The following is a 17,316-nucleotide window of genomic DNA, read 5'->3' as shown; positions in this document are numbered from 1 at the left end:
CCACTCAATCACATTAGAATTGTATGTGAGAGAGTGGGAAAGGAGATATGCAATGGATTGATTATGATATTATAACGAATGTGTCAAACTGCACTAACTGGCTAATAGCAAACAGCTGTGTGAGGGAGGGGGACAGAGAATGATGTCGCACATGTGTCGCTGGTTGCCATGGTGATTGCTGCAACCGGTTTTTGGTACTGTAGTCTTTTTTTCGCACAAAAACCTGTCAAAAGACTGAACCTTGCAAAACCTTGAGCCTAATAAATTTAAAAAAAGACAAAGATACTATTCTAGTGGGCTCCGGCAAAAGGCGTTTCACCTTTGTGGCTGCAAAGCCGCACTGAGTGAAGGCTGACTTGGATTTAATCAATTGACATGCGATATTCATATACAGTACATTATCCATATTTCGACACATCAATTTTGGATTTTATTGAAGCATAATGTGTTAATATTTGAGGATTAGTAAATTAGATTTAGTTGCTTCTATTGATGAGGTTGTAGATTCCAACAACAAACCCTTCCGTTCACTCTATATTCAAGCGTGTGGGACAACTACCGTAGGCTTCTTGATAGAAATAGAGTGACAGCGAGATCCTCCTTGTGGCAGTGGCAAGTGGGTGGCAACTTTGTGGCAGGCAGCGGCAATCGCCAGTAAATCAGACGGCGTCACGACGGCACGCTGGGTGGGAGGAGCCAATTTTTCCCAGAAACAACTGTTATTTGTACGACAGGTCAGCTGCTGTAAATATTTAATTTTATTTAATTTTATTTGAGACACGTGAGCCCCCGTCTTCTTATTACAGAGGCTAATTTTAGGTTTGGACCGGCGGGTTCCGTGTAGGGGGTGGGGCTCTCAAGTTTGATGCCACCCACTTGCCACTGCCACAAGGAGGATCTCGGCCTTACTGTAGAAATATGTATATCTAGGAAAAATAAATTCTACAGATAAATGAAGGGGACCTGAGTGAATTTGTAAAATTAATATTAATTGCATGGTCATTATTTTGCAGACTCTCAAACGTGGGATACCATAAATAAAAATTTTAAAAAAATTGACTTGCACTCACAGCTACGGGGGGGCCTTAGGCCATCGCTAGTTCTCCCTTATGTCAGGTTACACAAAGAGGACATTCACACTGCACACAGAAAGAGCTTTCCTCCCTCAGTCATGAAAATACAACCGAACCCACAAAGATTTAAATACTACCAATAGGTAAATACATTTTTGCAGCATGAAGCAAATAAAAGACACTGGCAGGTCAAATATTGTAGTCCATATAGATATTTTATTTACGCAGGAAAGGAAAAAATGTACAAACAGTGAGATTGATCGGCTCGATGTACTGACAGCATAGGCGTCTGGATTAATGGTCAGGTGATGACTTGGGGCTATTATCAATCAGCTCCTTGTTGAGGGTCTCCACGTGGAACCAGGGGCCGTCTCCCTTTGTCCTCATCTGCCGACGCACCTCAAGCTGGGTCAGTCTGTTGACGACAAATTGGCAGTGAATCAATGAAATCAAAAATAATGACCTCTTTCTTTAGAAAAAATTAGACCGTCTTTTTTGCCTGTACACCGCTTCCCATTAACAGCCTCATGTGATTCAACGAACATTAATTGATATTCAGCACAGTAATACAGCAGCAAACAACTACTTGCTGTGTAACGCTAAAGCGTACCATTGTCTACCTGAAAGAAGTTGCTTTCAGTCAGTGTGTTGGGGTCAGCATTCACCTGTGCATTGCTTACAAAGCCAGGCCGGCCGTGCATGCTTCCAGCTGCATATCCCGCACTGCACTGCTATGGCTACTACGTCTTGTGTTTTTATACCCGTGGATTGCAACAATGTTTTGGCCTTCATACGGAACAGTATTTAGGTGACAAAAACTCTGACATAACACACCAGTACTAAAACTCACCTCATGTCTGCCTTTTCTTTCTCTATTTGGATTGCAGCCATCATCTTTTCATAGTCCTTCACTGGTGAATCATAGAAGGTCCGTGTAATCCACCTGGTGATGGGGTGCTGTCATGACAGGGACATTTCTTTATTAAAATGTATTTGAGCTAAATAAATAGTCACTGATTTATTTTTTCAATCAAAGTAATAAAGTAGGTGAATAACAATTGTGACTTTGATTTTAGCCTTTTACATTTCTCTAAAATATTATTCCGCACTTATAAAATGTATGGTCAAACACAACTGCTAAAGAAAGGCTGAAATTGTATAAACATACCGATGCCAATTCCAAAACTTAAATAATGCTTGAGACAATACGGTTAGAAACCAGGGTTAAGATGAGTGATAATAAAAATCTCCTGAGAGGACTAATAAGATAATATGCAACCCATGTACCTTGTAGTACTCCCAGTACTCAGGTTCGTAGTCCTCAGGAGTTTCAACTAGCTCTGCTTCGCCTTCACAACCCAATCACAGAAAAGTTAATTCAGAGAATTACACAAGTTCCTTTGACTCAAATAACATATTATTAAAATGACCAAATACTATCCACTGATCTAAATAACGACATCTTCACTTACCGATAAAGATGTTGACAGTCGTGACAATGACAGCCACAGGAATGCCGGTAAGCAGGGCGTAATATCGCTGGAAGAAAAGGGAAAAAAATGCAACACTGAAAAGTGTTATTCTGCATGAGGGTTGCTCAAGACTGGAAGTTTTACAGAGCCAACATAAAAGTGAATTATGCATGGCTATTATTCCATTATACGTCTTCAATTTTGTCCACTTTGGATTTGATGCTTGCATGGCTGCCTACTGGCTCCATTTAATTAAGAAACCAGAGTAGAAACTTATTTGAATGCTTAAATACACTCCATTTTGGATGAGGGTAGTCGTTATTTATGAAATAGAAATAGGACATGAGATTAACTGTGATGCAAATACATTTAGGAATAAAACTTTAAATAGTGTTGGGGATAAAATGCAAGATTAGTGGCTTTAAGTATTATTGTCAAAACGGTTAAAGAGTCAGAATGTTATCAACAGACTCCTACTGGCATTCATAGAATTATCTCCTGCAGCCACAGAACAGGCCAACGCAAACGATTAATCCGTGATGATCGCAGGACATGAAGGGTGCAGTGTTTCCGTACTCACCAATAAGCGCAGAAACCTCTGGTCATAGAACGCAGTGGGTTGGACGATAAACATTTTCTTTCCATGACCCCAACGAACGGCCACTGCAAGACACGCAGGGGACAGTGTTGTGAGCATGTATTTAATAATGAAAAAGATCTACGCTTTATTGACTGTCTGGTCTTATAGCATGACCTGACTACTAACTCACATTTTGGTTCTTGTGATAATGTTATGAACTTATTAGGTTGTAGTAGCGAAGATAACTGCTAACTATATCCACAATAATAACATAATACTATACAATAATTTATTTATTTTAATTTTATTATTTATACAATAATAAAATAATATTTAACATTAATACGTTTTTTAAACGTAAAATGTGTATCCCCCCCTAAGTTGTATATTGTTATAGTGTAAATACATTTATTATAGCTGTCTACTATAGAATAAAAAAACATTCATGAAGTTAACAGTAGATGTAGATGAATACAGAAACTATGATTGTTATGATTAGATTAGATTCAACTTTATTGTCATTGCACAGGGTACAAGTACTGAGGCAACGAATGTATATGTTTTGTATATTGACGATACGTTAACGCTGTCCTAAGAACCGTTGCAGTTCTCTAATGAGAAGCAGATACGTAAAATAGTATCTGCTGACAAATAAGAGTGAGCAGCTACCTATAATTCCTAAAGTAACGTTGCGACCCCGCCAACGTTGTGTATTAGTACAACTAGCTAACATTAGCAAGCTAACGAGCCTCGGCACAAGGTCACAAGAAGAGACGGCCGCCTTCAGGGTGCACTCGGGACTCTGTACACATCCGCGGTGTCTCTTACCTTTATCTGTCCTCGGGATGGTTCGCGTGAGTAAATTTGCCACGTTATTTCCAGATTTCAGGGGACTCAGTCTGGCTGCCAAAGCAGCGGCAGACCTGAGAAGGCTCATGCCCACCATCTTTACAAAGGGTGGCAGTTCAATAACACGGGCTCTGATTCGTTGATGACAGTGAAGGGGAAACCGGCAACTTTAAAGAGGGCAGATAACGTTACGTTTTCTGTATTTTAATTCAATTGGATTATTGTGTAGATATAGTATATATAAGACATTACACAGATATATGTTAATAGCCGAAAAGCAAAAAAACATGTAAAAAAAAAAAGAATAGGTGATGAGAAATGCATTCTGGGTAATGTTGGAAGGACAACGTTAAAGATGGCGACGTCCTCATCAGCCGGACGAGTCTTGACTCTTTGCAAACAGTTTCAAAATGTCGTTAGGATATCCTCAGCTGTAAAAACCCAGAGCTGTTCTCCTGCTCTTACCAAACTCCCGCCTCGTCTGTACAGGTAACGTTAAGTCGCTGCTGCAGTGAGTAAAACATGACATCCAGGTGTCTTAAAAGTCAGCGTGTTCACAGCTTACAGCGGCTCTGCTTCTCAATGACGGGCTCTGAAATGAAAACAATAAATAACAGTTCCAATATATTAAGTCTTTTAGGTTCGGCGCTACCTCCAATCATTTTTTCGGTTGATCTTTTGATAGTACACTGATGTTTAGAGTCAATTTCAGCTCAACAAGTACAGATTGTAAAATAAGGTTGGTTCTTCCTTTTAAGTCTTATGTGGATTTATGTGTCGCCCAGCAGGGAGAAATCTCCTCTTGCTGCCCTGTCATGGCGCAGTCCCAGCAGCTCTGTGGCTCCGTGTCGAGCCCTGCACACAACCATCAGCAGGAGAGGGCTCGACGAGTTCTTTGACCTACCCGAGAACTGGGGAGAGACCACCGTGAAGTCAGGTAAAGCACTTACGTCTGTGTCCTCTCTCACCTGCACGGCTGCACGGTCTGCTTGTAGCTTCAATAACAGAACATTGTTTGAACACTTTACAGGTGCACCGTGGACTGCCAAGCAACTGAGAACAAAGAGCAATGAAGATTTACACAAACTCTGGTAAGCACTGTGCAGATCACACTGGTACTTGGCGAGTGTTGTAGCATTTCTCAGCTGTGTTTTGCACTGTTGTATCTCCAGGTACGTGCTGTTAAAAGAAAAGAACTTGCTGCTCACACTTGAACAGGAAGCAAAGAGGCAAAGGGTTCCGATGCCGAGTCCAGAAAGAATAAGGAAGGTTGGTACGACGCTCTCGTGACGCCTCTTCCGTGAACGCTGAAATGGGAATTATCTTTGACCGATACGTTTTGTCTTGGCCTTTTGAAAGCGATAGGTGGGAGGACGGGTTTCTAATTAAGGCGCACTTGCTAAGTTAAATCCCGCTGTCTTCTTCCTCCCAGGTCGAGCGCTCAATGATCAGATTGGAGACGGTGGTGAATGAGAGAGAGAGCGCACTGCGAATGCTGCAGACCGGACAGGAGAAAGCCAGACCAGGAGCCTGGAGGAGGGACAAATTTGGACATGTGTACTGGTGAGGCCATACACTCTGTTTGTGGTACATCACACATGCACCAACTCACATGTACACTTGGAGGAATGCAGTACGCATTTTAAAGGTTCCCTGTATAGTTCTTGTTACGTTGCACAGTAGCTAAAATCCAAGTCTTTGCCAGTCCAAGAATGCACAGACTTAATATTACCACTACGAGCTGGTTGTGATTGCTGCAGGTGGTCTGTTAACTGACTAGAGTAGATGTAAAGGGCTGTATTTAAGAAAATGAAATGTTGCGAGTGTCATGACACTTTTCTTTCCTTCAGGTATCGATTCAAAGAATATGCTATTCCTTGGTACATGAACAGAAGGTACAAGCGAAAGTCCTTCTTTACACCCAAGTTTGTCCAACCTCACATAAGGTAAGATACGGCATACCTGACATCTTGTTTGTGTACAGACTAAAAGCGCGTGTGAGAGTTCAACCCTCGCTTATGTTGTGCATAGTAAATAGATACTTAGTAAATAAATACTGATTTTTATTTTTCTGCAGGCTGCGCTTAGAGAAGTATCTTCGACAGAGGGCCAGGAAAACCAGCTTAGAGCGGAGAACTCAGTCCAAACTCAAGGAGAAGTTTCCCCACGCTAATATTTCTGCATCTTAAATTTAATGTACATATTTTACAACGAAGGTTTATTTCACAGCTGTGAGCCTGACACCTGTGAGCCTGACACCTGTCCAGACACAAGTTCTTCTCTGCATCTACGGAGTTAATTTGAATCAATCTGTATGTCAAATCATTGAAGGTGTTTTGTTGATGCTGTCAAGCTGTTATTTGATCATACAATAAACTATACTACATTACCCTGATATGTTATGCTGGTATTTTCTTTTAGCCAAATAGCAAACATATGTTCGGGAAATTATGTTGCTTAAGAAAGTTTATACAACTAAATAGTAAATTCTAATTATCAAAAGGTAAACTGGCCGTTTATTATAAAACAAAGGTTCGTTTTAAAAGCCACACTATACCCAATACTTTTAAATTACAACGTAAAAGTAAAACACTTGTTTTCTCATCACTTTTTCTAAAAAATGAATTAAATACAGATTTATTTGCATTGACACAAATGAGAAGAGACAAAAACTGGCTTTTGCCTTTGAGTTTACTTACTAGACAAAAGGAATTATTTGCCCCAAAGTAAGATCACTCAAATTCTACAGCCCCTATATGGTACAAACCAGAGAAAATTGGATATCTCCACACGTATATGCAATGATCCTTCGAACAGCTAGATGTCAGACAATGAAGTGGGAGAAGACACCTGGACAACAGCTTTCAAGTTCCAAAATGTTTTTTTAGAAATAAAAGGCAATAGACTTGACCGTAATGACAAACAATGTAACTCAACCATCTTGTATCAGGGATGGTTTACTCTGTAGATATTTGTCTTATTTTCCAAATAAATCCCAGACAGCCAGCACATTGACAAACTTTTTTCTTTTTTTTTTTAAACAAATCATACAAAACAAGAGTGAATCTTTGTGGTTGATCCTGAGTCTGGGGTCAGAGGTGAACTCATGACATTGAGCTTGTTGGAGAAGGTGGGGTTGGGTGTCGAATCAAGGGCACTTCCTGTCTACACACTGCTTTCCTCCCTCCTCATACTCCTGTTTGGAGATCCACATCTGCTGGAAGGTTCCCTGGAAGACACAGACAACGTGTTGACAAAGTTTCAATAAATCTGGATGAAAGTAGGACAGGCTGGAATAAACAAATATAACCAAAGAAAGTTGACTAGAGAAATTGTTCATTGATAATAATTGCATTTCACGTGCATTTTGCCACTGCTTACATCTAATTACAGGTAACCAGGATACAAAGTATTAAACACAACTTTATTGCACATTTATCAAGTTTTAGTTGTCTTAACTAAAGTTTTTCACTTTTAAAAAAAATGCTGGTCCATCCATGTAACCACCCCTTTAAAAAAAAGTGTGAAGCAGTGTCTCCCTCTTTAAATCCCATCAGTGTGAGGGACAGTTTTCTTTAGGTCATAAAGCTTAAACTGTTGTTGACACACTGCTAGAACTGCTGTGCGTCCTTACAAGCGATGCCAGGATGGAGCCTCCTATCCAGGCGCTGAACCGGCGCTCCACCGTAGTGTTGTTGGCGATCAGCTTCAGCCTCATGCTCTGCAAATCACAAACCAACATGTTACACTCTCACAGTATTATGGGATGGATATATATTTGAATGATCAGACGACATACATTGTGGCAGCACATCAATATTCTGGTCGCTATTTGTTTTTTCTATTTGGCCTTTCATTGACTAATAATATGTTCGTGCTCACCGGTGGGGTTTTCTGGGAGAGTTCTCTGTTCAGTCTGTCTGTAAAGCCCTGGATCAGGGTGTTTCCTCCAGTCACCACCACACTGCCATAAAGACCCTGAGGAACAAAGTCAACCGGTTCAGCAAACCAGGGTTTCTTTTTCTAAAGCCAGCGAGGAATGAATTCATCGCCCAGACGAGTTTACATTGAGCTCCTGTAGGATATTTGTCTTGCATTGTACTTTTTGCATGCAAGTACCACAGGCCAAATGTCTCGGACAGAACAAACGAATGAACATATGGGAAACCCGTGTTTAAAGCATGTTGATAATCACCGGCCGGATGTCGATGTCACACATTCCCACGCTGGTCGTCACCACATGGCCGACTCCCAACATGGTATTTCCAGACAGGCCCTGAAGTGGCGGCAACAAACAAACATACATCAACAGACCATTAAGCTATTCCGTAACACATCTGGATGCTTTAAACAACTTTTCATTGTAGAGCTTTCTGGGGCGAATTATATTCTGCGCTGTTAGCTACACACTAATAACACAAACCTTGGCATTAGAAGGGTCAAACAGCCCCTCTGGGATCTTTAGCCTCTCGGCCCCAAAGTCACAGTTGTAACCGTTGGGCAGCTCGTAGTGCACAGTGGGCATCTGTGCAGCAACCCTGACGAAACAGTGAAGGGATCCTCTGTGAGTACGTTTTCCAATAAGAATTCATCGTTTTTTCAATGTCGTCATCGGTTACAGCAATACTGTGACGCTCAGTAACGTTGTCCAAATTAAAGAATGATGTCTACGTTAATGCTGGATTCATTGCAGTTTAAAAATAATGGTCTTACTGTTCATCATACGGCGAGTCTGACACCTGCAGCACAGATGCCTGGAAGTCCTGGATCACACACTGCAAATATTAAGAAGCACAAGTTGGCCCAAACAAAACCAGATACGGTACATACCGAGCAAAACGACAGATCCTTCAGAACTGCAAGTTGACAACAAAAGGAGTCAGACGTTGCTGCTTACGTTGCACATGTAGTTGTGCCATGAGCGGGTGACTTGAGGTAGTTTCTCTTTTTTCTTCCAGCTGGCCGGTGAAGCCTCTCGGACTCCATCCTGTAATGAAATACACCGTGGTTCACATGCTGGTATGAGTGAAGATGACAATAAGGGCAAAAAAAAACTGGGTAAGCCCATAAATGTAATGGTCCAATTTGAACATTTCCATCTGATTTAAAAACGTGAACCTGCGTGTTGCAGATTAGAGCTAGCTTACTTTATTAAATCAAGGTACACAATGTTTACCCTCCAGACCATCCATCAGAACAGAGCATAAAGAACATAATATCATGATTACACTACCTAAAACATCAAATTTACTGGCAACATCTTCAATCAATTCATGATAACAGGAGGAAAAATATGAATAACACCCATGTATGGATGCTTTTATTGTAACAATAATTGAATTGTATCAAAATCTGTACAAAACTATATATTTTCTGAGTTCTCTCCCAAATACGCTGCTCCCCCTGTGAAACACTGAAGTGAGATCCTCTACAATAGTGTTATCTCACCTTTGATGCAATCATGTACGGGGGGATTATTTCAACACTTAAATCTTGAAAAAGCTCCCTACACTGCATGCTCATGAAGTCTCCGGCCAGGGGCGATTTGACGATGCCTGTCGGAGAGAAAACATGACTCAGCGGAACACAGTGTTTGCATAAGCAACTCCACACACATGGTTTTAAACTTCCTCGACTTGATAAATCTCTTGTTGCCTTAATGAATTCTCTTGGCTTTACTTTCCCTGCAGCTCAGACTTTGTGGTTTGCTTTGTAACGGAGAGCATCTTGTTGTGAGATTCAAGCTCCAAACCAGCAGAGGGCAACATTAACCAAAGACGAATAACACAAGCATTATACATTTCCATTGCTCCTCTTGGGTGAGGAGTTAATATGTAGACAAAGTAAACTATGCTGGTAGATCATCAACCGCCTGGTGAAGGATTTATGATGATACCTTGCTGCAGGACGTAGCCATCATGCACTGGAATCGCTGTGGTGTGTGTAGCTCCGCTGTCCAGGACCAGGCCTGTAGAACGTCCATTAGCAAAGCTTAGACACTCCAGAGTAAAGGAAATGTAACCCGGCTCAGCTGGTAACACATACAGTACCACTTCAACATTATTGTCAGCATTATCTGACATTTAATGGAATTTTTTTTTTTAATGTTGGCTTTTCTGGATGGGCGAAGCAGTAAAGGATACGCAGACAGCACAGCAGATTTGCAGAGGAAGAAGGCAGGAATGTTGTAATGTTCAAACATCAGCTCGGTCAGTTTCTCTCGTTTCGCTCGCGTGTTCCACTGCGGACACAAAACAGAAGACTCAGGACAGATTACCGTCAGCGCAACCCAAACTTGTTACACCAGGACAGGGGAACAAACTCTCACCTCATAATGTGTGGATAAATCAAAACACGGATCGGTTAGTTACCGGCCAGTGTTGCTAAGACTCTAGCTCGCACAAATGCAAACTCACCGACGCTTCTGACATGAGCACTGGATGCATGCTGGGTTCCGACTTGAAGTGCATCTTGTAAGTGTGATCCAAAATGGCTTGGAAACTGTCCCAGTCCTCAACTTTAAAAGAGAAGGGAGGCAAAAGACGAACAGGGTTTGTTAAATAGCAAAGCACGGTCACACCATTGCGGATTTACAATTTGTCAGCTATTACACAAGACAGGACATGGAATTATATTGCAACTAAGTATATTCAAGATATGTTTTTCCTACAAAAAGGCCATTTTGTATCTATTTTCATCATCCTAGTCGTCGTCATTGCGGTCAGGTGGGAAGAAAATGGAGCAACGGCGTGGGCTTTTTTTAGATAGAAATTGAGCATCAGGCACCAATGTTCCAGGTCAGCCCTCTGAGGGAGCCTGAGGTCCCACGACGCTGTTCTGCCGCAATTAAGAATGGTGTCACAGTTGTCTCTAAATAGCCTCCGAGCCAAACTCCACTGGACCAGATTATGATGAGCATCATCAGCTAGGTCAGCGCACTAGAGCCTGTTTCACATCCGCTGTCAGAAATCAAACACAATGGCTTAGAGGATCACAGCTTGGCTAATGAGAGGATATTAAAGTATTTTTGAGAATTGGTCATTGTTTTGGCTTTTGCAGATAAGTTGTTTGTATAAAGTTACTTCGAATCTTTAGAGTGGGTTGATGCAAAATTGTATTGAGAATTGCCCTTAGTTTTCATTATTATATATGTAGACTAAACAAATCATTGACAAATCATAGAATAGGATTTCATAGTAAATAATAGAAATCAGCCGTAGCAGCACTAATTTTGGACGATCGTTGTCAAATTGAGAAACACAATAAAGTTAAGGTATTGAACACATGTATGGAATATATATATATATATATATCTCATTTAAAAAATATTTTTTTTTTCTTTTTAAATAAAGTTTCATTTAAAAAACAGCTCGGACATGAGATGCACATCTGGCCTCGAATTACCAAAACATGCAAGACATGGGTGGGGAAAAATGATCACTGTCTAGCAGACGTGGTGGTGAAGCTGAGGCAGAGACGGGTTTGCCTCCAACGAGAGGGCAGAGTTTGTGATAATGCGTCGCCTTCGTCTTCAAATAATCTCATTAATATTCATGGTGAACAGCAGTTAGCCATACGCCAGTCAGGGCTGTGACGAGTGCATCTACAAAGCCAGCTGTCAGAGTAACAAGAGTCTAAATATAGATATGTTCACGCAGAGAGGATTAGAAATATTCAGCGTTGGAGTTTACGTCACGGGCTATGACAAAAGAAAGGCTCATGGGGTTAAACACAACCCATTTACGTTGATGTGGATTGTGAATATGCTAAAATTCCAGCTTTGCACAAACACCAAACCGTATTCTGAAAAACAACCAGGCATAAACTAATAGAATAACGTCTAACTAAAATGTTCTTTTTTTAATGGATTGAAGAAACGACAAAAACAAACACACGGCATGTTTCAACACTCACTCATGCCATTCTTGAGCGGAGACATGACCTCCATGCTCTCCCTTGGTACCCGTAGCTGGTTGGTATCAATGTAGTAGGTGGTGCCACTCTGCTTGGTCTTGTCCCCGTCCGTCTCCATTGGCGTGCTGCCATCCTCCCGGTCGATGGTCACACCGATCACCGTGGGGAAGTCCGCCTGGGCCCAAACAAAGAAACACAATCATGACGCCACACAGGTAAGGACACATTCTCACAAGCCCTGGTTTTGCAGAATCCTGTGAATCATCAGAACAAACACGTCCTATTTTTTTGAGAAAAGGAAAGTGAGGGAATGCAAAAACAAAGAGTACTGTCATTTTTAATTGCAAATGGTTACAGTACCTGGCATGTACTGACAGTCATACGTGACTCGTCATAGCGGGCGAAGCATTCGCTGTTTCTGATAACATTAAAAGGCTCTGTTTTATTCAGGTGACTCAGTAGGCCATGACGATGTGCCGTCTAGCACATAATGTGGTATTTACAGCATTATAGATATTACAGCGTGCATCTCTGACAAATTCCATATCAAACGCATACTGATACAATCAAGATCTCTACCTAAAAATCAGACGAATCATAACCAAGTAAGCACTCCAGAATGATCTGAACTAAATTCACGCGGTCTCTCTGCGGGCCGATAGCCCTCATTTCTTGACATTGTCGAACACCCGGCGGGAAGATGAAGATGCACAGGAGGACAAAAAGACACATAGTTAATCAGGTCATTTGTTACCTTGGGACAGTCTTCTCCTGCATAGCCAGCTCTTACAGTGTATGAGCCAATGTCGAACACCAGAGCTCCCACCTCATCTGTGAAAATTAGAATTGGATTAAAAAAAATGACTAAATTTCCTCCACCCGAAAGCAAGTTTAGCACATTAAAGTTCCTCAACAAACGCTGTCCTGATTTGTGGAAGATTCTATGATTCAGAGTTGAAATGGCATTTAATATAGTTTATTTCATCCTCTCAATTATGTAAAAAGAAAAAAAAAAATTTAGAATACAAGGAAACAATTTAATTATCATACAAACATACACCAGCACTAAGAGGGGAAAAAGACAAAACATCAGATATCTATATACTACTATTTGTCCGATGCTATCCACCACCCGCCATGTAAAGTTCCTTCCTAACATACAATAAAAGTTTCTGATTGCTGATTAAACGATATATCAAAAACGTCAGACTGTAAAGTTGTTGGCCGATTCCAGCCTCAGAAAGCTTGTCTGGTATTAAGTTTGTCCTGTATTGTTATTAATTGATGACCATTTTTGTGATATTTATATTGATATTATTTTGGTGCATGGCACCAAAATTCCTAAAACTATGTGGTGTGAAGATGTAAATCACAAAAGCGGCACGTATTTCAAGTTGTTGAAATGACATTGTAATAAAGCCACTCCTAACTAGCACATTCTGATGAATGGTATAATAAAGCCCGCGGAGCAGCAGATCTTCAGTTTCACAAAGTTATATCTGTGAAGTTCATTCTTAGTTATGTGAACCTGAGCAAAGACACAACATGCGCAGTAATCACAACGTGCTCCCTTTATACACAAAAACAGTGGGTACAGTTCTCTCCAAATGCGTGCATTCTCTAATAACGTTACTCAAAAGGAACTGGGGGTGTAACGCTGCTGTTCGTCAGACCCACTTTCATTCATTTCCTTGCTAACTAGGCGGTACCGAGGTTGCATAGTTGCTGCATAAACAAACTAAACTCAGTCAAATGACGCACAGAAAGTCTACAAAATCTTTAAACGTGTGCGGATGAAGATGTAGCACAGCACAGCTTTTTCCCGAGAGCGTTAACGTTACGTTAGCACAGATAGCATAGCTAGCTAAGTATAAAGCATGCTAAAGCTACGGTCCGGAACAACGTGCACAACTGTTTTATTCCACGAGATCCCACTCACCTCCTCCATACACTCCGCCGCTCATCCTCTAGACGATCTCAACGACAATTCCCTTGATAAAAAAAATGATTACAGCAGAACCGCAACCGCAAAACGGTTAATCACAACAAAGGGAATTTGTTAGCATGGATCGATCTCACAAAGCAGGCGCCACACTGCGTCGAGGCGGCTGTCCAATCAGAATGCAGCACAGACTGAGTACTTCCGCCTGTGCCGGAAACTTTAAGCAACTGTCGTGACTCCAAGTACTTCCATGCTCAGGAGTGGACGTGGCCCTGCGCGCTTTATATCAACGTGAGTGAAACATATATTTACGTTTGATCGTTAAAAAAAGCGAGATATACACATTGTAGTCGTATGTTTTAAAAATGCACGTCGATATCAGAGAGCGGTACCTGCGGGACCTTGAGTCGCGGTCGTTGAGGCTGAACAACATTGACGCTGATCTCGGCGACCATGTCGCTGCATGCTGCCGAAGCAGCAACCTGACCTACCGATATGTAACTCTCACAAGCTCGAACCTGAAATTATTGCTGTGGTTTACCTTCAGTTGCATTGTTGGTGACAACGGTATCATGTTGATATCATAAAAAAAACGTTCGACAGCCTCGTGGTTTTCCGACGTTGGGCTGTTTGCGCACGCGCATTTTGGATATAATTAAGTAAGTTAACTTACTGGACATATCGGTAAAGTCTGAGAAAAGCTATTCACGTAATTTAACGTAATCCTATATTCACACCTGTAGGAGCTGGAAGCAGTGACATTTTGGTTCAACAAAATATGAAACCCAAATGCCGACTAACAACATGTTTGCAGATTAATCGTGTATCAATCAACTTATTAATTAATCAGCGTAGGAATTGTTGTTAAACTATCTGTAGTCTCTGTAAATACTTTAATTCATAGAAAGGGAGTTTCTAGAAAGGGACTATTTTTGTGTTCGCAGTCTCGGGTCAACACCTGTTGACTGCCCTCGCTGCTCGTAGCACACATTCAGTGAAGCCCACAGTATAGCCCAGTTTATTCAGGAACTTCTTATTTATTAATAGCGAATTGAAAGTGATTCCTCCATGTGGGATCAATAAAGGAATTCATTTTTTCGTCCATAATTTTTTCATTTTTTAAAGAAAATACCAAATGATATTTGACTTTTATTGTTTTTAACAGAAAATGATTGTTTTAGAATCTTTTTGAGGTTGGGGTTACTGATATTTTTCGACGTTCTAGCAACTGCAAAACTTATTTTTAGTCCACTATCATTTTATGAAAGTTCTTCAAACCCTTTTAAACTTGTAAAATAATTATTTAACTTGATTTACTTTCAGCACTCATGCAGCGCTGCCTAACTCTGACCTTTGCCCGGCACAGCAGGCTTCTCTTGAGGCATAAACTTGCATCTGTCCACTGCCAGCAGTCAGCAGCCATGTCAAATCTCCTCATCAACCAGCCCAAGTACTCCTGGCTGAAGGAGCTGGGCCTGTCTGAGGACAACCCCGGCGTTTACAATGGGAGCTGGGGAGGCAGCGGGGAGGTCATCACGTCATACTGCCCCGCCAACAATGAGCCGATTGCCAGAGTAACCCAGGCAACCATGGCGGAATATGAAGAAACTGTCCAGAAGACAAGGGAGGCTTGGAAGATGTGGGCAGATATTCCAGCGCCCAAAAGAGGAGAGATCGTGAGGCAGATCGGAGATGCACTGAGAAAGAAGATCAACGTCCTCGGGAGCCTGGTGTCTCTAGAAATGGGCAAAATCTATGTTGAGGGAGTGGGAGAGGTTCAGGAATACGTTGATGTCTGCGATTATGCCGTCGGCCTGTCGAGAATGATCGGCGGGCCCATGCTGCCTTCAGAGAGGCCAGGCCATGCCCTGATCGAACAGTGGAACCCCGTCGGTCTCGTCGGCATCATCACCGCCTTCAACTTCCCCGTGGCCGTCTACGGCTGGAACAACGCCATCGCTCTGACCTGTGGCAATGTCTGCCTCTGGAAAGGAGCTCCGACCACGCCTCTCACCAGCGTTGCCGTTTCCAAGATTGTGGCCGAGGTGCTGGAGCGGAACAAGCTGCCCGGAGCCATCTGCTCCATGGCCTGCGGAGGCGCGGATATCGGAACGGCCATGGCGAAGGACGAGCGGGTGGATCTGGTGTCCTTCACTGGCAGCACCCACGTCGGCAAGATGGTGGCCATGATGGTGCAGGACCGGTTCGGCCGTAAGCTGCTGGAGCTCGGTGGAAACAACGCGATCATTGTGTTTGAGGACGCCGACCTGAGTCTCGTGGTGCCCTCCGCCGTCTTCGCATCCGTGGGAACCGCTGGCCAGCGCTGCACCACAACCAGGAGGCTGATGCTGCACGAGAGTCTTCACGACGCGGTGGTCGAGAGGGTCGCCAAGGCCTACAAACAGGTGCGCATCGGAGACCCCTGGGATCCCACCACCCTTTACGGGCCTCTGCACACCAAACAAGCTGTGGATCAGTACCTGGCAGCTATTGAGCAGGCCAAGCAGCAGGGCGGCACCGTGGTCTGCGGGGGGAAGGTGATGGACCGCCCCGGTAACTACGTGGAGCCCACCATCATCACAGGGCTGGCTCACGACGCCGCCATTGTCCACACCGAAACCTTTGTCCCCATACTGTACGTCCTCAAGTTCAAGACGGAAGAGGAGGCGTTTGCCTGGAACAACGAGGTCCAGCAGGGCCTGTCCAGCAGCATCTTCACCAAAGATATGGGCCGGGTTTTCCGCTGGCTGGGGCCCAAAGGATCCGACTGCGGCATTGTGAATGTGAACATTCCTACGAGCGGCGCTGAGATCGGCGGGGCCTTTGGTGGAGAGAAACACACCGGCGGTGGAAGAGAGTCTGGCAGTGACTCGTGGAAGCAGTACATGAGGCGTTCAACCTGCACAATAAACTACAGCAAGGATCTTCCTCTGGCCCAGGGAATCAAGTTTGAATGAAGCCTTTCAGGTTGTTTGTAATCCTCATGGAGTCCAAATGGCGAAATACTAAACATTAGATTACTTACTAAACATCGTTGCATTCAGAAAGGTCAGTTTGAATTGTAACAAAACTTTTAGTAATTTCAGATTGATGAAATCAAATGTTACTGTATTATCTGTCGGATATTAATCCTGGTTTGAAAATAGTTTTGTGTTGTTCAAAATAGCACTCTAATGTTGTGCACTTTCTACAAGCACTTCAAAGGAGAGTTTGAGTGCTATATGACTGTACTGGATACTTTATACAGTGTAAAAACAAATAAATATCCCTGTTTATTTTGCAAGGAAAATTTGAGTGGACTTTGTTCATGTCAAGATGAAAACATTGCATTGCAAATTACATTTCAATACATACTTGCCATCATCATGAAATGAGGAAGCTATTGAAACACATTTAATCCACCACATTAATGTACTGTACTTTGCTTCCAGAGATTCTTTTTTTTTTTTTTTTTTTTAACAAGTCACAGAGAGCTTTCCAGACCAT

At 42.3% G+C, this 17,316-nt stretch overlaps 4 protein-coding genes across 5 annotated transcripts; 2 read left to right on the top strand and 2 right to left on the bottom strand.

Annotated features, from left to right (window-relative positions):
- Nucleotides 1–1,269: 1,269 nt before the first annotated feature.
- ndufb5 (NADH:ubiquinone oxidoreductase subunit B5) lies at nucleotides 1,270–4,124 on the bottom strand. Its single transcript, XM_040184497.2, has 6 exons — nucleotides 3,954–4,124; nucleotides 3,126–3,208; nucleotides 2,546–2,612; nucleotides 2,361–2,422; nucleotides 1,924–2,030; nucleotides 1,270–1,488 (listed from the first exon to the last, which is right to left on the bottom strand). The coding sequence occupies exons 1-6, from the start codon at nucleotides 4,069–4,071 to the stop codon at nucleotides 1,368–1,370; spliced, it is 558 nt and encodes a 185-aa protein (XP_040040431.2). The 5' UTR covers nucleotides 4,072–4,124; the 3' UTR covers nucleotides 1,270–1,367.
- Nucleotides 4,125–4,280: 156 nt separating this feature from the next.
- mrpl47 (mitochondrial ribosomal protein L47) lies at nucleotides 4,281–6,369 on the top strand. 2 transcript variants are annotated; one of them, XM_040184493.2, is made up of 7 exons: nucleotides 4,281–4,463; nucleotides 4,763–4,911; nucleotides 5,005–5,065; nucleotides 5,147–5,243; nucleotides 5,407–5,537; nucleotides 5,825–5,920; nucleotides 6,052–6,369. In XM_040184493.2, the coding sequence occupies exons 1-7, from the start codon at nucleotides 4,330–4,332 to the stop codon at nucleotides 6,161–6,163; spliced, it is 780 nt and encodes a 259-aa protein (XP_040040427.2). In that variant the 5' UTR covers nucleotides 4,281–4,329; the 3' UTR covers nucleotides 6,164–6,369. The 2 variants fall into 2 exon arrangements, with proteins under 2 accessions (XP_040040427.2, XP_040040426.2); XM_040184492.2 differs by having other exon boundaries at nucleotides 4,299–4,463; nucleotides 4,760–4,911.
- Nucleotides 6,370–6,582: 213 nt separating this feature from the next.
- Nucleotides 6,583–14,111, bottom strand: actl6a (actin-like 6A). Its single transcript, XM_040184466.2, has 14 exons — nucleotides 13,828–14,111; nucleotides 12,643–12,719; nucleotides 11,889–12,063; nucleotides 10,391–10,491; nucleotides 10,118–10,215; nucleotides 9,871–9,965; nucleotides 9,423–9,529; nucleotides 8,872–8,961; nucleotides 8,688–8,749; nucleotides 8,398–8,512; nucleotides 8,170–8,250; nucleotides 7,857–7,952; nucleotides 7,609–7,695; nucleotides 6,583–7,203 (listed from the first exon to the last, which is right to left on the bottom strand). Exons 1-14 carry the CDS (start codon nucleotides 13,850–13,852, stop codon nucleotides 7,123–7,125), a joined length of 1,290 nt encoding a protein of 429 aa, XP_040040400.1. The 5' UTR covers nucleotides 13,853–14,111; the 3' UTR covers nucleotides 6,583–7,122.
- aldh7a1 (aldehyde dehydrogenase 7 family, member A1) lies at nucleotides 14,016–17,119 on the top strand. Its single transcript, XM_040184455.2, has 2 exons — nucleotides 14,016–14,121; nucleotides 15,154–17,119. Exon 2 carries the CDS (start codon nucleotides 15,159–15,161, stop codon nucleotides 16,785–16,787), a length of 1,629 nt encoding a protein of 542 aa, XP_040040389.1. The 5' UTR covers nucleotides 14,016–14,121; nucleotides 15,154–15,158; the 3' UTR covers nucleotides 16,788–17,119.
- The last annotated feature ends 197 nt before the right edge of the window (nucleotides 17,120–17,316 follow it).

The sequence above is a fragment of the Gasterosteus aculeatus genome, chromosome 8, assembly GCF_964276395.1.
Source record: "Gasterosteus aculeatus chromosome 8, fGasAcu3.hap1.1, whole genome shotgun sequence".
Lineage (NCBI taxonomy): Eukaryota > Metazoa > Chordata > Actinopteri > Perciformes > Gasterosteidae > Gasterosteus > Gasterosteus aculeatus.
The sequence above is the reverse complement of the archived record's forward strand: the minus strand, read 5'-3'. Positions and strand labels throughout refer to the sequence as shown.

Bases quoted from the DNA above. Each gene is read 5' to 3' on its own strand.
- ndufb5 (XM_040184497.2), bottom strand. From the start codon at position 4,071: ATGGTGGGCATGAGCCTTCTCAGGTCTGCCGCTGCTTTGGCAGCCAGA. The intron at 2,031-2,360 runs GTACATGGGTTG...CTGTCATGACAG, and splicing joins AGTACTGGGAGTACTACAAG to CACCCCATCACCAGGTGGAT. The intron at 1,489-1,923 runs GTGAGTTTTAGT...TGTCGTCAACAG, and splicing joins AAAGAAAAGGCAGACATGAG to ACTGACCCAGCTTGAGGTGC.
- mrpl47 (XM_040184492.2), top strand. From the start codon at position 4,330: ATGGCGACGTCCTCATCAGCCGGACGAGTCTTGACTCTTTGCAAACAG. The intron at 5,244-5,406 runs GTTGGTACGACG...TCTTCCTCCCAG, and splicing joins GTCCAGAAAGAATAAGGAAG to GTCGAGCGCTCAATGATCAG. The intron at 5,921-6,051 runs GTAAGATACGGC...ATTTTTCTGCAG, and splicing joins TTTGTCCAACCTCACATAAG to GCTGCGCTTAGAGAAGTATC.
- actl6a (XM_040184466.2), bottom strand. From the start codon at position 13,852: ATGAGCGGCGGAGTGTATGGAGGAG. The intron at 9,530-9,870 runs GTATCATCATAA...TCTCTCCGACAG, and splicing joins TGGCTACGTCCTGCAGCAAG to GCATCGTCAAATCGCCCCTG. The intron at 7,696-7,856 runs GTGAGCACGAAC...TGTGATTTGCAG, and splicing joins TCTCCCAGAAAACCCCACCG to AGCATGAGGCTGAAGCTGAT.
- aldh7a1 (XM_040184455.2), top strand. From the start codon at position 15,159: ATGCAGCGCTGCCTAACTCTGACCTTTGCCCGGCACAGCAGGCTTCTC.